At 42.7% G+C, this 23,320-nt stretch overlaps 3 protein-coding genes and 1 long non-coding RNA gene across 4 annotated transcripts; all 4 read left to right on the plus strand.

Moving 5' to 3' along the window:
• Positions 1-38: 38 nt before the first annotated feature.
• LOC132996283 (uncharacterized) lies at positions 39-2,879 on the plus strand. The gene is made up of 7 exons (XM_061066627.1): positions 39-231; positions 996-1,137; positions 1,395-1,538; positions 1,651-1,703; positions 1,805-1,861; positions 2,200-2,279; positions 2,582-2,879. The coding sequence occupies exons 1-7, from the start codon at positions 39-41 to the stop codon at positions 2,648-2,650; spliced, it is 738 nt and encodes a 245-aa protein (XP_060922610.1). The 3' UTR covers positions 2,651-2,879.
• A 1,199-nt stretch (positions 2,880-4,078) lies between these two features.
• LOC132996158 (uncharacterized) lies at positions 4,079-6,072 on the plus strand. Its single transcript, XR_009677070.1, has 3 exons — positions 4,079-4,148; positions 4,487-4,566; positions 4,869-6,072. It is a non-coding gene; the product is annotated as an uncharacterized LOC132996158 (long non-coding RNA).
• Positions 6,073-6,332: 260 nt separating this feature from the next.
• Positions 6,333-11,353, plus strand: LOC132995902 (uncharacterized). The gene is made up of 11 exons (XM_061066144.1): positions 6,333-6,450; positions 6,834-7,021; positions 7,350-7,487; positions 7,586-7,724; positions 7,812-7,989; positions 8,754-8,895; positions 9,332-9,475; positions 9,588-9,640; positions 9,742-9,852; positions 10,191-10,270; positions 10,573-11,353. Exons 1-11 carry the CDS (start codon positions 6,334-6,336, stop codon positions 10,639-10,641), a joined length of 1,359 nt encoding a protein of 452 aa, XP_060922127.1. The 5' UTR covers position 6,333; the 3' UTR covers positions 10,642-11,353.
• A 2,536-nt stretch (positions 11,354-13,889) lies between these two features.
• LOC132995903 (uncharacterized) lies at positions 13,890-19,357 on the plus strand. The gene is made up of 11 exons (XM_061066145.1): positions 13,890-14,007; positions 14,391-14,578; positions 14,907-15,044; positions 15,143-15,281; positions 15,369-15,546; positions 16,311-16,452; positions 16,893-17,036; positions 17,149-17,201; positions 17,303-17,377; positions 17,716-17,795; positions 18,098-19,357. The coding sequence occupies exons 1-11, from the start codon at positions 13,891-13,893 to the stop codon at positions 18,164-18,166; spliced, it is 1,323 nt and encodes a 440-aa protein (XP_060922128.1). The 5' UTR covers position 13,890; the 3' UTR covers positions 18,167-19,357.
• Positions 19,358-23,320: the final 3,963 nt, after the last annotated feature.

A 23,320-nucleotide genomic window follows, 5' to 3' on the forward strand; every position in this document is an offset into this window, starting at 1 on the left:
ATAAACACAGAGACTGGTGACCTTGTTACAATTTGTACATGATCCTTTTGCAGTCGTGTACTCTGTCATTCAGCGCCTCCACCAGCAGTGATGAAGGTCCATACGCAGTCCAGCTGGTGATGGAGGACTTTCCCAGACAGACGATCACCCTGACTCAAGGCGGAAGCTTCCAGACGAAGATAACTACAAACAACGCTATCAGCAAAATACCTGTCCAATTTGTTCTACAGGGTAAGATTTCTTGATTTGACAGCCGGATGTTAAACAGAAATTTCTTGCAACGTTGGCAACCACTTTGAAATATTTTGACAACCACTGGATCCACGATAACCATGATCCAGAGGATGAACCCTAATGACCTGTGAGCTTCACATTAATGGTTTAGCTTAAAATGTCTCAACAACTATTTGAAGGATGCCTTGAAACTCATAAGGAACATTCTCATCGGCCATAGCACCATCATCTGGTGGTTTGTCCAATTTGTTTGGTAAACGGCAAAATATCAACAGAACTATCAACACTACTTCTCCCGTCAACCTCAGCTGTGTCTGCCTAGAACTGACAATGTGTCTGTAGACCCTGCTACATAGCTAGCATTACCGCTAACACCACCACCAACACCAATGTTATCTCTTGTGTTGCTTTTATGTCTATCGCCTCTTTGGTTTGACTGAAGCTAGCATGCTAACTGGCTGTCCCCGGCCTGTTTCGCAACAGTCTGCCCCAAAGACGTAGCGGTGGTCAGAGGCAGTTTTATGAACTTGTCTTGGCGGCAGAGCGATGGCTGATGTTTTTGTCAATGGACTAGAATGTTTTAAGTTCTCTACACAGATATTTTGGGCACTTTTCATATGTAGAATTGCAACCAATGCCATGGGCTCACCAAAGATTTGGGGTTTATTTATCCATTTCTATCATTTGTTTAGTCCTACTGAAATTACTAAGCTATGGCTATTTTAAAGCATCCGTCGAGAAGTTTGATTTTGTGTGTCCAGTGGATCCTGCGGTGCCATCCTGCACAGAGGGACTCTATCTGCCAGCGTTCCTGCCTCCAACACCGGCCAACAGAGCTCGACTTTACACCCCCGTCAATCAGACCCTTGACATCAGCATTAAAGCAGCTGCAACTTTCTCCACGTGAGTAAAAGGAAAATCAAAATCCTCTTCAGACATTTGGACAATATCACCCTAAAAGTGATAATAACACTTTTTGGGTATGTAATTTGAGCTAAAATCGAATTAAAACCCGACTGTAAATAAAGATGGAGGATGCGACAGCTCCCAAAAGTAAAAGCCATAGCATCTTGATCGCCCCTGGTGGCTGGCTGAAGTACAGGTCATAAACCCCGCCTCCTCCATGTTTCACGATCATTTTCTTCTCCCGCTTGTTAAAGGGTCTCTGAGCTGCTGTTCAGCGGGCCGCACAACGTGAACCAGACCAGATCAGGACCAGGTCAGTTTACCCTGAGCTGGACGCCGTCTCAGAGCGAGGAGGGAGAGAGCCAACCCATCTGCTTCATTGTCCAAGCACTTTCCAAGTCAGTACTTCTTCAAGTACAAGCAAACAGTCGTGTAATTTGATGAAGGGAAGCTGAAGTGTTCTCTAAAGGGTGATTATTTGGTTTAATTGTGTTTGATTCTTTTCCTCAGTTCAACAAAGTATCACTCTGAGCAGCGATGTGTCATCGTCAGTGTTGGAAACGGTGAGATACACCCTCCTTTGTCTGTTTACGACTCAAATTACACTGGTGAGTTCATACGCAGGTAAAGGTTGAGCACGGCTCGTATTTGATCTTTCCAACAGATCCATCACCAAGCGCTGAACCAACTTCAGAGGGACCTACGCCATCGTCCCAAACAAGTACGACTACCATTCACTCTATCACTCCACCACTAACAACACTGTAAATGGTGTGAGTGAGAATGGAAACGTTGGCCCAGTCCTGGCACAGATACAACCATAGAACTCAATACTGCTGATACTATGTGAAAGAACATCTTGCTCCACACCTCATTCCTACTTTCAGGAAACGATCAGGTTGGCCGGGCCCTGCAGAAAATATGTGGCTTCTAAAATATGTTTTTCAGTTGACGATTGGACTGTGTAATTAATTTAATTTAGACGTGATTCACGTTGTGTAGTAGCATGAGAATAAACCAGCTGTTCTGGCCTGACCTGTTGATTCACTGTCTTTCTAGTTGTCATTCGCTTGACCGCGAGAATTTCCTCTGTGGTGGCTCTGACTGAGGAAGACATCAGGAGTGCGGTCGTACAGCAGGTCAGTGTCTTCCTATCCAAACCACACATCCTGTCAGAGCATCAGATATCACACAGGCACTTCAAATCTGTCACTGTTCCAGTTTTCATTTTTGTTATCTTCTTCCTGATCCTGTTTAGACATAGAAGCTGAAGAGCAGATATTTAATTTGTTTCAAGCATGCACTTAATATTAAGATCAGAACTTAATTTAGAAAGCACAAGTCCTCAGTTACTCTACTCAAGTTAATGTCCTGACACACATACCATCACATCTAAGGCAAATATGATCATATCTCAGCATCGCTCTGTTTTCTCCTACAGCTTAAAAACGAACTGGTGAAACTCGGATTGCCACCCAGCGCCAATCTGACGTTACTGAGGAAGGTGTAACTGGAAACTACAGCCACTGGGGACCCCTGCCGCTTCATCGTGGTCACCTATCCACTCGTGCACAAAATCTAAGAAGTTTTCATTTAAATTTAAAGGTTGAACTGGGGAAACTGGGCTTTGTTTTTATCAAGGTCCATTTAGTAGCTGTTATTGACAATACACCACTGTTCACACACATACACACACTTTAACGTGTAGTCAGAGACACATAGCGTAAACACACACGCATAACACATAGTTCTTCTCTTGCTTCTCAACCTCAGCTCCTATCAAAAAGGGAGTCTGCCATAGCGGACAGATAACAGGTTTTCAAACATCTTGCTTCATGAATCACTTCATTATATTAGTTCTGAGACATCCTCTCTCCTGTGCATGGTACGTCCCACACATCAGTACACACACATAAAATGAGCACACACACCGAGGCAATATGCTTATGAACTCTAGTAACCGCGACTCAGCGTGCACGTCATCATGCAACGCCAGGAAGAAGACCCAGTGACGCCAGGAGGGCGGGACTGCCTTGTGAACCAGCCAACGAGGCAATGCCGCGCGTTCAAGAACCTCTGTCACGCCCGGTATCGCTTTAAAAGCTATGTGCGTACTTTGTCTCAGCGCCATTTTTCCTGAGCAGGACTGATGGCCCATGCATGGACCCATGCATGCTCATTTGCTAGACACTGCAGTTTCCTGACCTGTGACCTCTGAATAAACTTGCTTAATTTTAACTTGAGAACGACGCCTCCTGCCTTTGATTTCCACCCGCAACACTGTTCTTGGTCTTTTAATGGTGTCTCCTGACCTTCATTAAAAAATGGGAATGCCCTAGTGGACATTGATTGAACTGTAAATGTTCAAATCTCTTAACAGTGTTTACACTTTTACGATCATCACTCATTTTTAACAAAGTAATGTTTTAGACCAGGGGTGTCCAAACTTTTTGTCCCGAGGACCACATACAAGAAAAATGAGAAGGACTGGGCCACTCACGCCACCACTGATGACGTGTTTTTTTCCCGGCTACCAAACACGACCGTATTGTCGTTTTGTGAAAATATAGCTGATATTTAACCTTTAAAAGGTCATAGACTTAAACCAGAATTACACAATAACATTTCCTTGTTGCTAAAGACATGGGCCAGGCTCTGGATTTAAATAACTAAACCCAACGACTCTACATGCTGCACATTTTACAGAATTTTACTCATGTTGTACGTGACAGTTACAGAATCCCAAGTTATAGATGCTAAATGTTTGTTTTATTACAACATAATTTGTTTAACCTCAGCTCCGCCTCCTCATTCACTTACAAAAAGTTATAACAACAGTGTCGTACGTCTACTCTACCAGGGTTAGAAGTATAAACTGCGAGTTCCTACGCAGGTAAAGGTTGAGCACGGCTCGTATTTGATCTTTCCAACAGATCCATCACCAAGCGCTGCACCAACTTCAGAGGGACCTACACCATCAGAGGGGTCTACGCCATCGTCCCAACAAAGTACGATTACCATTCACTCTATCACTCCACCACTAACTACAGTGTTAATGGTGTGAGTGATAATGGAAACATCCGCCCAGTCCTGGCACAGATACAACCATAAAACTCAATACTGCTGATACGATGTGAAAGAACTTCTTGCTCCACTCCTCATTCCTACTTTCAGGAAACGATCATGTTGGCCGGGCCCTGCAGAAAATATGTGGCTTCTAAAATATGTTTTTCAGTTGACGATTGGACTGTGTAATTAATTTAATTAAGACGTGATTCATGTTGCGTAGTAAAATGAAAGTAAACCAGGTGTTCTGGCCTGACCTGTTGATTCACTGTCTTTCTAGTTGTCATTCGCTTGACGGCGAGGATTTCCTCTGTGGCGGCTCTGACTGAGGAAGACATCAGGAGTACGGTCGTACAGCAGGTCAGTGTCCTTCTATCCAAACCACACATCCTGTCAGAGCATCAGATATCACACAGGCACTTCAAATCTGTCACTTTTCCAGTTTTCATTTTTTTTATTTTCTTCCTGATCCGGTTTCCACAAAGAAGCTGAAGAGAAGATATTTAATTAGTTTCAAGCATGAACTTTATTTTAAGAGAAGAACTTAATTTAGAAAGTACAAGTCCTCAGTCACTCTACTCAAGTTAATGTCCTGACACACATACCATCACATCTAAGGCAAATACGATCATATCTAAGCATCGCTCTGTTTTCTCCTACAGCTTAAAAACGAACTGGTGAAACTCGGATTGACACCCAGCACAAATCTGACGTTACTGGGGAAGGTGTAACTGGAAATTACAGCCAATGGGGAACCCTGCTGATTCATCGTGGTCACCTATCCACTCGTGAACAAAATCTAAGAAGTTTTCATTTAAATTTAAAGGTTGAACTGGGGAAACTGGGTATGGTTTTATCAAGGTCCATTTAGTAGCTGTTCTTGGTCTTTTAATGATGTCTCCTGATCTTCATTAACAAATGGGATTGCCCTAGTGGACATTGATTGAACTGTAAATGTTCAAATTTCTTTACAGTGTTTAAACTTTTATGATCATCACTATTATTTTAAACAAAGTAATGTTTTAGACCAGGGGTGTCCAAACTTGTTGTCCCAAGGACCACATACAAAAAAAATGCGAAGGACTGGGCCACTCCCCCCCCCATCCCCCTGCCCTGGAGCGGATTGTTGACAGTGCAACTCAACCTCGCCGCTCAGGGCGGGAGGGCGTGGCGGCCTTCTGAGGGACAGCTGGCAAGTCAGGGGTGAGTTTGGCGCCACCTTGTGTCTAAACTGAGAAGTGCAATACAGTGGGCCATGGTCCATTGTGTTACATTACATTTCATTTAGCTGACGCTTTTGTCCAAAGCAACTTACAATAAGTGCATCAACCCCGAGGGTACAAACCCAGAACAACAAGAATCAAGAAAGTACAATTTCTTCAAAAATAAAGCAAAACTACAAAGTGCTACAAGTAAGTGCCATTAAGGTGCTACAAAACTGTTGGTTTCAAAAATTGCTAGTTTTTAAAATTTGTAATTTTTTTTAATATGTATTATATTGTTAGACTTTGATGCGGGCCAATTACAAATGGATGGCGGGCCGCAGTTGGACACCCCTGTTTTAGACTATCCGTAATATTTCTATCAGTCTGTTGTTTGACCTGTCTCTGGAAGGTCACCTGCTGATGACGTGTTTTTTTCCCGGCTACCAAACACGACCGTATTGTCGTTTTGTGAAAATATAGCTGATATTCAACCTTTAAAAGGCCATAGACTAAAACCAGAATTACACAATAACATTTCCTTGTTGCTAAAGACATGGGCCAGGTTCTGGATTTAAATAACTAAATCTAAGACTCTACATGCTGCACATTTTACTGAATTTTCCTCATGTTGTACGTGACAGTTACAGAATCCCAGGTTAAAGATGCTAAATGTATGTTTTAATTAAATCATAATTTGTTTAACCTCAGCTCCGCCTCATCATTCACTTACACAAAGTTATAACAACAGTGTCGTACTTCTACTCTACCAGGGTTAGGAGTATAAACTGTTTACCACCTGTTTATCGGTTAAAATATTCACCACAGTTGACCATTTTTCTACAAGGACGTTTCCTCATTCCAGAACATTTCCTGCTTAGCTTGTTGATCACTGTGTTTGAGCAGAGCGACTCACACTTGCAACATGTCGCTGTCTCTGCTGCTGCTGCTGCTGCTGCTGGGCAGCTCCCAGACATCTCATTTTATGGGAACGGTCATGACCTTCTACCCAAAAGACCGCAGCCCAGATGGATCGGTCACGGTGCGTAAGGTTTCTCTTTCAAATAATAGATTAATCTTTAGAAATTAGACGTTTGAACGATTTATGTAACAAATGCAGAAAAGTGGGGCACGGCAGATCTTATGAAGTGGGATCATTATTTTTTAAAGGCTAGAAAATGCATTCAAAGCTGTATTTGAAAAGGTTATAGTTCAAAGAACAATGCAACAAAGTGGATTCTACAAATTTAAATACAAGGAAATGGGGCAGCATATTGTGCAAGACTGAACAATAAAGGGAAAAAAGTAAATCACATTGGTTATTGTTGTCTCTGTATGGAGCTTTGGCCCATGTGATGATTATCCTGTTATCCAGGTAGATCACGTCTCAGTAGAATCACGATGGTCTTTGCTGTAACGTTAAAGGTCGTCCTTCGCTATAAGTTGAACTTCCACGCTTTTGGCGGCGACACGTGGAGGTGCTTCAGGGGGAACTGTGGGAGTCAGAGTTCTTTGACGCTGAACAGAGTGTCCCAGGAGAGCAGCGCAAAGTGGTACCAAGACGAGGGAGTCATGACTCGGCAGGTTCTCGACAGAGGTGCTTTTCAGCTGTGGTAAGTGCAACATGACACTGTAAGAAATAAAGGAGAACTTTGACAAAATTGCAATGAGCCTCCCAAAAGAAACAACTGCGGACTTCAACACAGGAGAGTTTATTTCGTGATTAGTTGATTCTGTTAACTAACTATGATCGTTCTATAACCGTAACATCATGACATCTAATGACCTCTAACCTGAACTACTGACGAACCAAAAACATGATCTTCCGGCAATCGATTGAGTAGTTAATACTCTTCATGCTGGGGCTTTGGTATTTGCACAAACAAGGTACACTCAGGGTCTGTGCTTTGGAAACTGACTTAAACTCAACTCCCACTGAAGGTTGAGCGGTGCTGCCTGGATAAGTAACAGAAATGGCATCTCATCATGGAGAGCCGTGACACTGGTAGATCTGAGGAACCGTTCCGACACCAGCAGGGCCAACGCGTCCCCTCAGACCACCATCCTGCCACTTGTGAGGTAACCTCCTCACGCCTACACATAATCATTTCGAGATATAATCTGGAGACAACACACATTTTAATGCAGGAGTAAAGTGGCGTATGTCTCTCTCCCAGAGTTCCTTCAAACTGTCAGAGAGATTTCAACCTGTTGGCGTTTGACCCTGACGGAGACGAGGTTCGATGCAGATATGGAAACGCATCACTGTCAGAGTGTAGCCCCTGCACGCCAGCGTCTGTCCTCCGCCTCTCACCGGTGAGTCTCCAACAGTGATTGTCTTGTATATCTTATAAACACAGAGACTGGTGACCTTGTTACAATTTGTACATGATCCTTTTGCAGTCGTGTACTCTGTCATTCGGCGCCACCAGCAGCAGTGATGAAGGTCCGTACGCAGTCCAGCTGGTGATGGAGGACTTTCCCAGACAGACGATCACCCTGACTCAAGGCGGAAGCTTCCAGACGAACATAACTACAAACAACGCTATCAGCAAAATACCTGTCCAATTTGTTCTACAGGGTAAGATTTATTGATTTGACAGCCTGATGTTAAACAGAAATTTCTTGCAACCTTGGCAACCACTTTGAAACATTTTGACAACCACTGGATTTGCGATAACCATGATCCAGCGGATGAACCCTAATGACCTGTGAGCTTCACATTAACGGTTTAGCTTAAAATGTCTCAACAACAATTTGAAGGATGCCTTGAAAGTCATAAGGAACATTCACATTGGCTGTAGCACCATCTTCTGGTGGTTTCTCCAATTTGTTTGGTAAACGGCAAAATATCAACAGAACTATCAACACTACTTCTCCCGTCAACCTCAGCTGTGTCTGCCCAGAACTGCCAATGTGTCTGTAGACCCTGCTACATAGCTAGCATTACCGCTAACACCACCAACAACACCAATGTTATCTTTTGTGTTGCTTTTATGTCAATCACCTGTTTGGTTTTTCCGAAGCTAGCATGCTAACTGGCTGTCCACGGCCTGATTTACAACAGTCTGCCCCAAAGACGTAACGGTGATCAGAGGCCGTTTTATAAACTTGTGTTGGCGGCACAGCGATGGCTGATGTTTTTGTCAATGGACTAGAATGTTTTAAATTCTCTCCACAGATATTTTTGGTACTTTTCATATGTAGAAGTGCAACCAATACCATGGGCTCACCAAAGATTTGGGGTTTCTTTCTCCATTTCTATCATTTGTTTAGTCCTACTGAAGTAACTAAGCTATGGCAATTTTATAGCATCCTTTGAGGAGTTTGATTTTGTGTGTCCAGTGGATCCTGCGGTGCCATCCTGCACAGAGGGACTCTATCTGCCAGCGTTCCTGCCTCCAACACCGGCCAACAGAGCTCGACTTTACACCCCCGTCAATCAGACCCTGGACATCAGCATTAGCGCAGCTGCAACTTTCTCCATGTGAGTAAAAGGAAAATCCAAATCCTCTTTAGACATTTGGACAGAACGTTCTGCGATTGAACCTCATGTCCAGAAACTCTGGTTCCGAACCAGTGGAACTTGACCCTAATGGAGGAGGTGACAACAGCAAGTAACGCGCTAGTTAGCCAGGAATGCTAACCAGGGTGTCTGCAGGTCTTGAAAAGTTTTAAAAAACCTTAAAAAAAAATGTCAAAGAGTGAAAGATCATCGATATATAATAATATAACTTTTTGGGTAGCCTATGTATTTTAGCTCAAATCGAACTTAAACCCGACTGTAAATAAAGATGGAGGATGAGACACCTCCCAAAAGTAAAAGCCATAGCATCTTGATCGCCCCTGGTGGCTGGCTGAAGTACAGGTCATAAACCCCGCCTCCTTCATGTTTCAAGATCATTTTCTTCCGCTTGTTAAAGGGTCTCTGAGCTGCTGTTCAGCGGGCCGCACAACGTGAACCAGACCAGATCAGGACCAGGTCAGTTTACCCTGAGCTGGATGCCGTCTCAGAGCGAGGAGGGAGAGAGCCAACCCATCTGCTTCATTGTCCAAGCACTTTCCAAGTCAGTACTTCTTCAAGTACAAGCAAGCAGTTGTGTCATTTGATGAAGGGAAGCTGAACTGTTATCCAAAGGGTGATTATTTGGTTTAATTGCGTTTGATTCTTTTCCTCAGTTCAACAAAGTATCATTCTGAGCTGCGATGTGTCATCGTAAGTGTTGGAAACGGTGAGATACACCCTCCTTTGTCTGTTCACGATTCAAATTACACTGCTGAGTTCATACGCAGGTAAAGGTTGAGCACGGCTCGTATTTGATCTTTCCAACAGATCCATCACCAAGCGCTGAACCAACTTCAGTGAGACCTACGCCATCAGCGGGACCTACGCCATCAGTGAGACCTACGCCATCAGAGGGATCTACGCCATCGTCCCAACCAAGTACGAATACCATTCACTCTATCACTCCACCACTAACAACACTGTAAATGGTGTGAGTGAGAATGGAAACGTTGGCCCAGTCTTGGCACAGATACAACCATAGAACTTAATACTGTTGATACTATGTGAAAGAACATCTTGCTCCACACCTCATTCCTACTTTCAGGAAACGATCAGGTTGGCCGGGCCCTGCAGAAAATATGTGGCTTCTAAAATATGTTTTTCAGTTGACGATTGGACTGTGTAATTAATTTAATTTAGACGTGATTCACGTTGTGTAGTAGCATGAGAATAAACCAGCTGTTCTGGCCTGACCTGTTGATTCACTGTCTTTCTAGTTGTCATTCGCTTGACCGCGAGAATTTCCTCTGTGGTGGCTCTGACTGAGGAAGACATCAGGAGTACGGTCGTACAGCAGGTCGGTGTCTTCCTATCCAAACCACACATCCTGTCAGAGCATCAGATATCACACAGGCACTTCAAATCTGTCACTGTTCCAGTTTTCATTTTTGTTATCTTCTTCCTGATCCTGTTTAGACATAGAAGCTGAAGAGCAGATATTTAATTTGTTTCTAGCATGCACTTAATATTAAGATCAGAACTTAATTTAGAAAGTACAAGTCCTCAGTTACTCTACTCAAGTTAATGTCCTGACACACATACCATCACATCTAAGGCAAATATGATCATATCTCAGCATCGCTCTGTTTTCTCCTACAGCTTAAAAACGAACTGGTGAAACTCGGATTGCCACCCAGCGCCAATCTGACGTTACTGAGGAAGGTGTAACTGGAAACTACAGCCACTGGGGACCCCTGCCGCTTCATCGTGGTCACCTATCCACTCGTGCACAAAATCTAAGAAGTTTTCATTTAAATTTAAAGGTTGAACTGGGGAAACTGGGCTTTGTTTTTATCAAGGTCCATTTAGTAGCTGTTATTGACAATACACCACTGTTCACACACATACACACACTTTAACGTGTAGTCAGAGACACATAGCGTAAACACACACGCATAACACATAGTTCTTCTCCTGCTTCTCAACCTCAGCTCCTATCAAAAAGGGAGTCTGCCATAGCGGACAGATAACAGGTTTTCAAACATCTTGCTTCATGAATCACTTCATTATATTAGTTCTGAGACATCCTCTCTCCTGTGCACGGTACGTCCCACACATCAGTACACACACATAAAATGAGCACACACACCGAGGCAATATGCTTATGAACTCTAGTAACCGCGACTCAGCGTGCACGTCATCATGCAACGCCAGGAAGAAGACCCAGTGACGCCAGGAGGGCGGGACTGCCTTGTGAACCAGCCAACGAGGCAATGCCGCGCGTTCAAGAACCTCTGTCACGCCCGGTATCGATATAAAAGCTATGTGCGTACTTTGTCTCAGCGCCATTTTTCCTGAGCAGGACTGATGGCCCATGCATGGACCCATGCATGCTCATTTGCTAGACACTGCAGTTTCCTGACCTGTGACCTCTGAATAAACTTGCTTAATTTTAACTTGAGAACGACGCCTCCTGCCTTTGATTTCCACCCGCAACACTGTTCTTGGTCTTTTAATGGTGTCTCCTGACCTTCATTAAAAAATGGGAATGCCCTAGTGGACATTGATTGAACTGTAAATTTTCAAATCTCTTAACAGTGTTTATACTTTTACGATCATCACTCATTTTTAACAAAGTAATGTTTTAGACCAGGGGTGTCCAAACTTTTTGTCCCGAGGACCACATACAAGAAAAATGAGAAGGACTGGGCCACTCACGCCACCACTGATGACGTGTTTTTTTCCCGGCTACCAAACACGACCGTATTGTCGTTTTGTGAAAATATAGCTGATATTTAACCTTTAAAAGGTCATGGACTAAAACCAGAATTACACAATAACATTTCCTTGTTGCTAAAGACATGGGCCAGGCTCTGGATTTAAATAACTAAATCCAACGACTCTACATGCTGCACATTTTACAGAATTTTACTCATGTTGTACGTGACAGCTACAGAATCCCAAGTTATAGATGCTAAATGTTTGTTTTATTAAAACATAATTTGTTTAACCTCAGCTCCGCCTCCTCATTCACTTACAAAAAGTTATAACAACAGTGTCGTACGTCTACTCTACCAGGGTTAGGAGTATAAACTGTTTTACCACCTGTTTATGGGTTAAAATATTTACCACACTCATTCGCTTGACGGCGAGGATTTCCTCTGTGGTGGCTCTGACTGAGGAAGACATCAGGAGTACGGTCGTACAGCAGGTCAGTGTCCTTCTATCCAAACCACACATCCTGTCAGAGCATCAGATATCACACAGGCACTTCAAACATGTAACTGTTCCAGTTTTCATTTTTTTTATTTTCTTCCTGATCCGGTTTCCACAAAGAAGCTGAAGAGCAGATATTTAATTAGTTTCAAGCATGAACTTTATATTAAGAGAAGAACTTAATTTAGAAAGTACAAGTCCTCAGTTACTCTATTTAAGTTAATGTCCCGACACACATACCATCACATCTAAGGCAAATATGATCATATCTCAGCATCGTTCTGTTTTCTCCTACAGCTTAAAAACGAACTGGTGAAACTCGGATTGACACCCAGCACAAATCTGACGTTACTGGGGAAGGTGTAACTGGAAATTACAGCCAATGGGGACCCCTGCTGATTCTTCGTGGTCACCTATCCACTCGTGAACAAAATCTAAGAAGTTTTCATTTAAATTTAAAGGTTGAACTGGGGAAACTGGGTATGGGTTTATCAAGGTCCATTTAGTAGCTGTTCTTGGTCTTTAAATGATGTCTCCTGATCTTCATTAACAAATGGGATTGCCCTAGTGGACATTGATTGAACTGTAAATGTTCAAATTTCTTTACAGTGCTTAAACTTTTATGATCATCACTATTATTTTAAACAAAGTAATGTTTTAGACCAGGGGTGTCCAAACTTGTTGTCCCTAGGACCACATTCAAAAAAAATGCGAAGGACTGGGCCACTCCCCCCCCATCCCCCTGCCCTGGAGCGGATTGTTGACAGTGCAACTCAACCTCGCCGCTCAGGGCGGGAGGGCGTGGCGGCCTTCTAAGGGACAGCTGGCAAGTCAGGGGTGAGTTTGGCGCCACCTTGTGTCTAAACTGAGAAGTGCAATACAGTGGGCCATGGTCCATTGTGTTACATTACATTTCATTTAGCTGACGCTTTTGTCCAAAGCAACTTACAATAAGTGCATCAACCCCGAGGGTACAAACCCAGAACAACAAGAATCAAGAAAGTACAATTTCTTCAAAAATAAAGCAAAACTACAAAGTGCTACAAGTAAGTGCCATTAAGGTGCTACAAAACTGTTGGTTTCAAAAATTGCTAGTTTTTAAAATTTGTAATTTTTTTTAATATGTATTATATTGTTAGACTTTGATGCGGGCCAATTACAAATGGATGGCGGGCCGCAGTTGGACACCCCTGTTTTAGACTATCCGTAATATTTCTATCAGTCTGTTGTTTGACCTGTCTCTGGAAGGTCACCTGCTGATGACGTGTTTTTTTCCCGGCTACCAAACACGACCGTATTGTCGTTTTGTGAAAATATAGCTGATATTCAACCTTTAAAAGGCCATAGACTAAAACCAGAATTACACAATAACATTTCCTTGTTGCTAAAGACATGGGCCAGGTTCTGGATTTAAATAACTAAATCTAAGACTCTACATGCTGCACATTTTACTGAATTTTCCTCATGTTGTACGTGACAGTTACAGAATCCCAGGTTAAAGATGCTAAATGTATGTTTTAATTAAATCATAATTTGTTTAACCTCAGCTCCGCCTCATCATTCACTTACACAAAGTTATAACAACAGTGTCGTACTTCTACTCTACCAGGGTTAGGAGTATAAACTGTTTACCACCTGTTTATCGGTTAAAATATTCACCACAGTTGACCATTTTTCTACAAGGACGTTTCCTCATTCCAGAACATTTCCTGCTTAGCTTGTTGATCACTGTGTTTGAGCAGAGCGACTCACACTTGCAACATGTCGCTGTCTCTGCTGCTGCTGCTGCTGCTGCTGGGCAGCTCCCAGACATCTCATTTTATGGGAACGGTCATGACCTTCTACCCAAAAGACCGCAGCCCAGATGGATCGGTCACGGTGCGTAAGGTTTCTCTTTCAAATAATAGATTAATCTTTAGAAATTAGACGTTTGAACGATTTATGTAACAAATGCAGAAAAGTGGGGCACGGCAGATCTTATGAAGTGGGATCATTATTTTTTAAAGGCTAGAAAATGCATTCAAAGCTGTATTTGAAAAGGTTATAGTTCAAAGAACAATGCAACAAAGTGGATTCTACAAATTTAAATACAAGGAAATGGGGCAGCATATTGTGCAAGACTGAACAATAAAGGGAAAAAAGTAAATCACATTGGTTATTGTTGTCTCTGTATGGAGCTTTGGCCCATGTGATGATTATCCTGTTATCCAGGTAGATCACGTCTCAGTAGAATCACGATGGTCTTTGCTGTAACGTTAAAGGTCGTCCTTCGCTATAAGTTGAACTTCCACGCTTTTGGCGGCGACACGTGGAGGTGCTTCAGGGGGAACTGTGGGAGTCAGAGTTCTTTGACGCTGAACAGAGTGTCCCAGGAGAGCAGCGCAAAGTGGTACCAAGACGAGGGAGTCATGACTCGGCAGGTTCTCGACAGAGGTGCTTTTCAGCTGTGGTAAGTGCAACATGACACTGTAAGAAATAAAGGAGAACTTTGACAAAATTGCAATGAGCCTCCCAAAAGAAACAACTGCGGACTTCAACACAGGAGAGTTTATTTCGTGATTAGTTGATTCTGTTAACTAACTATGATCGTTCTATAACCGTAACATCATGACATCTAATGACCTCTAACCTGAACTACTGACGAACCAAAAACATGATCTTCCGGCAATCGATTGAGTAGTTAATACTCATCATGCTGGGGCTTTGGTATTTGCACAAACAAGGTACACTCAGGGTCTGTGCTTTGGAAACTGACTTAAACTCAACTCCCACTGAAGGTTGAGCGGTGCTGCCTGGATAAGTAACAGAAATGGCATCTCATCATGGAGAGCCGTGACACTGGTAGATCTGAGGAACCGTTCCGACACCAGCAGGGCCAACGCGTCCCCTCAGACCACCATCCTGCCACTTGTGAGGTAACCTCCTCACGCCTACACATAATCATTTCGAGATATAATCTGGAGACAACACACATTTTAATGCAGGAGTAAAGTGGCGTATGTCTCTCTCCCAGAGTTCCTTCAAACTGTCAGAGAGATTTCAACCTGTTGGCGTTTGACCCTGACGGAGACGAGGTTCGATGCAGATATGGAAACGCATCACTGACAGAGTGTAGCCCCTGCACGCCACCGTCTGTCCTCCGCCTCTCACCAGTGAGTCTCCAACAGTGATTCTCTTGTATATCTTATAAACACAGAGACTAGTGACCTCGTTACAATTTGTACATGATCCTTTTGCAGTCGTGTACTCTGTCATTCGGCGCCACCACCAGCAGTGATGAAGGTCCGTACGCAGTCCAGCTGGTGATGGAGGACTTTCCCAGACAGAAAATCACCCTGAATCAAGGCGGAAGCTTCCAGACGAACATAACTACAAACAACGCTATCAGCAAAATACCTGTCCAATTTGTTCTACAGGGTAAGATTTCTTGATTTGACAGCCGGATGTTAAACAGAAATTTCTTGCAACCTTGGCAACCACTTTGAAACATTTTGACAACCACTGGATTTGCGATAACCATGATCCAGCGGATGAACCCTAATGACCTGTGAGCTTCACATTAACGGTTTAGCTTAAAATGTCTCAACAACTATTTGAAGGATGCCTTGAAAGTCATAAGGAACATTCACATTGGCTGTAGCACCATCTTCTGGTGGTTTCTCCAATTTGTTTGGTAAACGGCAAAATATCAACTGAACTATCAACACTACTTCTCCCGTCAACCTCAGCTGTGTCTGCCCAGAACTGCCAATGTGTCTGTAGACCCTGCTACATAGCTAGCATTACCGCTAACACCACCAACAACACCAATGTTATCTTTTGTGTTGCTTTTATGTCAATCACCTGTTTGGTTTTTCCGAAGCTAGCATGCTAACTGGCTGTCCACGGCCTGTTTTACAACAGTCTGCCCCAAAGACGTAACGGTGATCAGAGGTCGTTTTATAAACTTGTGTTGGCGGCACAGCGATGGCTGATGTTTTTGTCAATGGACTAGAATGTTTTAAATTCTCTCCACAGATATTTTTGGTACTTTTCATATGTAGAAGTGCAACCAATACCATGGGCTCACCAAAGATTTGGGGTTTCTTTCTCCATTTCTATCATTTGTTTAGTCCTACTGAAGTAACTAAGCTATGGCAATTTTAAAGCATCCTTTGAGGAGTTTGATTTTGTGTGTCCAGTGGATCCTGCGGTGCCATCCTGCACAGAGGGACTCTATCTGCCAGCGTTCCTGCCTCCAACACCGGCCAACAGAGCTCGACTTTACACCCCCGTCAATCAGACCCTGGACATCAGCATTAACGCAGCTGCAACTTTCTCCATGTGAGTAAAAGGAAAATCCAAATCCTCTTTAGACATTTGGACAGAACGTTCTGCGATTGAACCTCATGTCCAGAAACTCTGGTTCCGAGCCAGTGGAACTTGACCCTAATGGAGGAGGTGACAACAGCAAGTAACGCGCTAGTTAGCCAGGAATGCTAACCAGGGTGTCTGCAGGTCTTAAAAAGTTTTAAAAAACCTTAAAAAAAAATGTCAAAGAGTGAAAGATCATCGATATATAATAATATAACTTTTTGGGTAGCCTATATATTTTTAGCTCAAATCGAATTGAAACCCAACTGTAAATAAAGATGGAGGATGAGACACCTCCCAAAAGTAAAAGCCATAGCATCTTGATCGCCCCTGGTGGCTGGCTGAAGTACAGGTCATAAACCCCGCCTCCTCCATGTTTCAAGATCATTTTCTTCTCCCGCTTGTTAAAGGGTCTCTGAGCTGCTGTTCAGCGGGCCGCACAACGTGAACCAGACCAGATCAGGACCAGGTCAGTTTACCCTGAGCTGGATGCCGTCTCAGAGCGAGGAGGGAGAGAGCCAACCCATCTGCTTCATTGTCCAAGCACTTTCCAAGTCAGTACTTCTTCAAGTACAAGCAAGCAGTTGTGTAATTTGATGAAGGGAAGCTGAACTGTTATCCAAAGGGTGATTATTTGGTTTAATTGCGTTTGATTCTTTTCCTCAGTTCAACAAAGTATCATTCTGAGCTGCGATGTGTCATCGTAAGTGTTGGAAACGGTGAGATACACCCTCCTTTGTCTGTTCACGATTCAAATTACACTGCTGAGTTCATACGCAGGTAAAGGTTGAGCACGGCTCGTGTTTGATCTTTCCAACAGATCCATCACCAAGCGCTGCACCAACTTCAGAGGGACCTACACCATCAGAGGGGTCTACGCCATCGTCCCAACAAAGTACGATTACCATTCACTCTATCACTTCACCACTAACAACACTGTAAACGGTGTGAGTGAGAATGGAAACGTTGGCCCAGTCTTGGCACAGATACAACCATAGAACTCAATACTGTTGAAACTATGTGAGAGAACATCTTGCTCCACTCCTCATTCCTACTTTCAGGAAACGACCAGGTTGGCCGGGCCCTGCAGAAAATATGTGGCTTCTAAAATATGTTTTTCATTCAACGATTGAACTGTGTAAATAATTTAATTAACACGTGATTCATGTTGTGTAGTAGCATGAGAATAAACCAGCTGTTCTGGCCTGACCTGTTGATTCACTGTCTTTCTAGTTGTCATTCGCTTGACGGCGAGGATTTCCTCTGTGGTGGCTCTGACTGAGGAAGACATCAGGAGTACGGTCGTACAGCAGGTCAGTGTCCTTCTATCCAAACCACACATCCTGTCAGAGCATCAGATATCACACAGGCACTTCAAACATGTCACTGTTCCAGTTTTAATTTTTTTTATCTTCTTCCTGATCCTGTTTCCACATAGAAGCTGAAGAGCAGATATTTAATTAGTTTCAAGCATGCACCGTTTATTAAGAGAAGAACTTAATTTAGAAAGTACAAGTCCTCAGTCACTCTACTCAAGTTAATGTCCCGACACACATACCATCACATCTAAGGCAAATACGATCATATCTAAGCATCGCTCTGTTTTCTCCTACAGCTTAAAAACGAACTGGTGAAACTCGGATTGACACCCAGCACAAATCTGACGTTACTGGGGAAGGTGTAACTGGAAATTACAGCCAATGGGGACCCCTGCTGATTCATCGTGGTCACCTATCCACTCGTGAACAAAATCTAAGAAGTTTTCATTTAAATTTAAAGGTTGAACTGGGGAAACTGGGTATGGTTTTATCAAGGTCCATTTAGTAGCTGTTCTTGGTCTTTTAATGATGTCTCCTGATCTTCATTAACAAATGGGATTGCCCTAGTGGACATTGATTGAACTGTAAATGTTCAAATTTCTTTACAGTGTTTAAACTTTTCTGATCATCACTATTATTTTTAACAAAGTAATGTTTTAGACCAGGGGTGTCCAAACCTTTTGTCCCAAGGACCACATACAAAAAAAATGCGAAGGACTGGGCCACGCCCCCCCCATTCCCCTGCCCTGGAGCGGATTGTTGACAGTGCAACTCAACCGCGCCGCTCAGGGCGGGAGGGCGTGGCGGCCTTCTGAGGGACAGCTGGCAAGTCAGGGGTGAGTTTGGCGCCACCTTGTGTCTAAACTGAGAAGTGCAATACAGTGGGCCATGGTCCATTGTGTTACATTACATTTCATTTAGCTGACGCTTTTGTCCAAAGCAACTTACAATAAGTGCATCAACCCCGAGGGTACAAACCCAGAACAACAAGAATCAAGACAGTACAATTTCTTAAAAAAGTAAAGCAAAACTACAAAGTGCTATAAGTAAGTGCCATTTAAGTGCTTCAAAATTGTTAGTTTAAAAAATTGCTAGTTTTTTTTACATTTTTTATATATTATATTTTTAGACTTTGATGCGGGCCAATAAGAAATGGATGGCGGGCCGCAGTTGGCCCGCAGGCCGTAGTTTGGACACCCCTGTTTTAGACTATTCTTCATATTTCTATCAGTCTGTTGCTTGACCTGTCTCTGGAAGCTCACCTGCTGGTGACGTGTTTTTTTCCCGGCTACCAAACACGACCGTATTGTCGTTTTGTGAAAATATAGCTGATATTCAACCTTTAAAAAGCCATAGACTAAAACCAGAATTACACAATAACATTTCCTTGGTGCTAAAGACATGTGCCAGGTTCTGGATTTAAATAAGTAAATCCAACGACTCTACATGCTGCATATTTTACTGATCTTTCCTCATGTTTTACGTGACAGTTACAGAATCCAAGGTTAAAGATGCTAAATGTATGTTTTAATAAAAACATAATTTGTTTAACCTCAGCTCCGCCTCCTCATTCACTTACAAAAAGTTATAACAACAGTGTCGTACGTCTACTCTACCAGGGTTAGGAGTATAAACTGTTTTACCACCCGTTTATGGGTTAAAATATTCACCACAGTTGACCATTTGTCTATTCTGATCATGATCTTTTAATAGCAACACAAGGCCGTTTCCTCAATCCAGAAAATTACCTGCGTAGCTTGTTGGATGAGGTATTAATTAATCCACAGGGTTGGTACTTAATCACTGTGTTTGGGCAGAGCGACTCGCACTTGCAACATGTCGCTGTCTCTGCTGCTGCTGCTGCTGCTGGTCAGCCCCCAGACATCTACTTTTAGTGGAACGGTCATGACCTTCTACCCAAAAGCCCGCAGCTCAGATGGAATTAGCACGGTACGTAAGGTTTCTCTTTTAAATAATTTATATATCTTTTGAAATTAGACGTTTGACCGATTTCTGTAACAAATGCAGAAAAGTGGGGCTAAATGGAAACAGCAGAACTTAAAAAGTGGGATCATTATTTTTTAAAGGCTAGAAAATGCGTTCAATGCTCTAATTTAAAACGTTATAGCTCCTAAGAACAATGCAACAAAGTGGATTCTACAAACTAAAATACAAGGAAATGGAGCAGGTTAAGTCAGTCGCTTCCTTTGAATCAAAGCTAAACTGTTTTGTACCACATTCCGTAATTTTATATAATTCTAGTCTTTACTTTTGTAATGGGTGGTGCTGGTTAAATTTCTGTCACACGTTAAGTGTTTTTACTCTTTTATTTATTCTTTTAAAACTGAGTTTTATCTTCTTATCCGATTTTCATGTTATTATAATTATGATTATATAATATTATAAATAATAATAATAACAACACATATAGATACTTTAATGATCTGAAGGATATTTAGCTTCAAACACAAAAAACAAAAAGCATTTAAAAGTAAAGAGGCTGTGAATAAGGTCATGAAATTATCAGTAATATATTGGAAAATACTGAACTTAGGTGAGTAAAAATGTATCTATGGGTGTATGGGTAAAAGTATGTTTCTCTGGATGTGTGCAAATAGTCAAAATTGTCAATTACTACATTACTACACAAAAAAATTAAATTAAGAAAAATCCTGAAAACAAAACAAAACGTATTGTGCCTAAGTATAAGTGAGTATTTAAATAGGTAAGAAGTTGACAGATTGGCAGTTGCTATATCACACAAAATACTACGTGAATAATCAAACATATTGTGCAATACTGAACAATAAAGGAAAAAATGTAAATCACTTAGTAGAATCACGATGGTCTTTGCGGTAACGTTACAGGTCGTCCTTCGCTATAAAATGAACTTCAACTCTCGAGGCAGTGTCACGTGGTTTTGCTTAACCGGGAACTGTGGGAGTCAGAGTTCTTTGACGCTGAACAGAGTGTACGAGGAGAGCAGCGGTGACTGGTTCCAGTTCGAGGGAGTCATGACTCGGCAGGTTCCCGACATCGGTGCTTTTCAGCTGTGGTAAGTGCAACTAGACACTGTAAGAAATAAAGGAGAAATTTGACAAAATTTAGACGAGCCTCCCAAAAGTAACAACGCCGGACTTCGACACAGGAGAGTTTATTTCGTGATTAGTTGATTCTGTTAACCATCACTACGATCTCAACTAATGACCTCTAACCTGAACTACTGACGAAGCAAAAACATGATCTTCCGGCAATCGATTTATTATACTCTTCATGCTGGGGCTTTTGTATTAGCACAACCGCGGTACACTCAGGGTCTGTGCATGGGAAACTGACTTAAACTCAACTCCCACTGAAGGTTGAACACTGGTGACCGGATAGAGGACATTGGAATTGGCATCTCAGAATGGAGAGCCGTGACGCTAGTCGATCTGAGGAACCGTTCCGACACCAGCAGGGCCAACGCGTCCCCTCAGACCACCATCCTGCCACTTGTAAGGTAACCTCCTCACGCCATGTGATTTGTTGATGGTTATTGATTTAATATGATTTACACCGGTCACATTTTTTAGAAATAGAATATTCATGATTAAAATTTACAATTTACAATGTTTTTTCATCACCTGAGAATGTGATGTGAGGATGTGAGGTGAGACAGTGATCAGATCTCTGTGTGGTTATTAAAGACACATTAATACCATGCAGTCAGATCATAATCGTTTCTAGATGTAATCTGGAGACAACACACATTTTAATGCAGGTGTAAAGTGGCCTATGTCTCTCTCCCAGAGTTCCTTCAAACTGTCAGAGAGATTTCAACCTGTTGGCGTTTGACCCTGACGGAGACAAGGTCAAATGTAGATACGGAAAAAAAGAACTGTCAGAGTGTAACCCCTGCACGCCAGCGTCTGTCCTCCGCCTCTCACCGGTGAGTCTCCAACTGTGATTCTCTTGTATATCTTATAAACACAGAGACTGGTGACCTTGTTACAATTTGTACATGATCCTTTTGCAGTCGTGTACTCTGTCATTCAGCGCCTCCACCAGCAGTGATGAAGGTCCGTACGCAGTCCAGCTGGTGATGGAGGACTTTCCCAGACAGACGATCACCCTGACTCAAGGCGGAAGCTTCCAGACGAAGATAACTACAAACAACGCTATCAGCAAAATACCTGTCCAATTTGTTCTACAGGGTAAGATTTCTTGATTTGACAGCCGGATGTTAAACAGAAATTTCTTGCAACCTTGGCAACCACTTTGAAATATTTTGACAACCACTGGATCCACGATAACCATGATCCAGAGGATGAACCCTAATGACCTGTGAGCTTCACATTAATGGTTTAGCTTAAAATGTCTCAACAACTATTTGAAGGATGCCTTGAAACTCATAAGGAACATTCTCATCGGCCATAGCACCATCATCTGGTGGTTTCTCCAATTTGTTTGGTAAACGGCAAAATATCAACAGAACTATCAACACTACTTCTCCCGTCAACCTCAGCTGTGTCTGCCTAGAACTGACAATGTGTCTGTAGACCCTGCTACATAGCTAGCATTACCGCTAACACCACCACCAACACCAATGTTATCTCTTGTGTTGCTTTTATGTCAATGACCTGTTTGGTTTGACTGAAGCTAGCATGCTAACTGGCTGTCCCCGGCCTGTTTCGCAACAGTCTGCCCCAAAGGAGTAGCGGTGGTTAGAGGGAGCTTCATGAACTTGGGTTGGCGGCGCAGCGATGGCTGATGTTTTTGTCAATGGACTAGAATGTTTTAAGTTCTCTACACAGATATTTTGGGCACTTTTCATATATAGAATTGCAACCAATGCCATGGGCTCACCAAAGATTTGGGGTTTATTTATCCATTTCTATCATTTGTTTAGTCCTACTGAAATTACTAAGCTATGGCTATTTTAAAGCATCCGTCGAGAAGTTTGATTTTGTGTGTCCAGTGGATCCTGCGGTGCCATCCTGCACAGAGGGACACTATCTGCCAGCGTTCCTGCCTCCAACACCGGCCAACAGAGCTCGACTTTACACCCCCGTCAATCAGACCCTTGACATCAGCATTAAAGCAGCTGCAACTTTCTCCACGTGAGTAAAAGGAAAATCAAAATCCTCTTCAGACATTTGGACAATATCACCCTAAAAGTGATAATAACACTTTTTGGGTATGTAATTTGAGCTCAAATCGAATTAAAACCCGACTGTAAATAAAGATGGAGGATGCGACAGCTCCCAAAAGTAAAAGCCATAGCATCTTGATCGCCCCTGGTGGCTGGCTGAAGTACAGGTCATAAACCCCGCCTCCTCCATGTTTCACGATCATTTTCTTCTCCCGCTTGTTAAAGGGTCTCTGAGCTGCTGTTCAGCGGGCCGCACAACGTGAACCAGACCAGATCAGGACCAGGTCAGTTTACCCTGAGCTGGACGCCGTCTCAGAGCGAGGAGGGAGAGAGCCAACCCATTTGCTTCATTGTCCAAGCACTTTCCAAGTCAGTACTTCTTCAAGTA

This window comes from Limanda limanda, chromosome 22, assembly GCF_963576545.1.
Source record: "Limanda limanda chromosome 22, fLimLim1.1, whole genome shotgun sequence".
Taxonomy (NCBI): Eukaryota; Metazoa; Chordata; class Actinopteri; order Pleuronectiformes; family Pleuronectidae; genus Limanda; species Limanda limanda.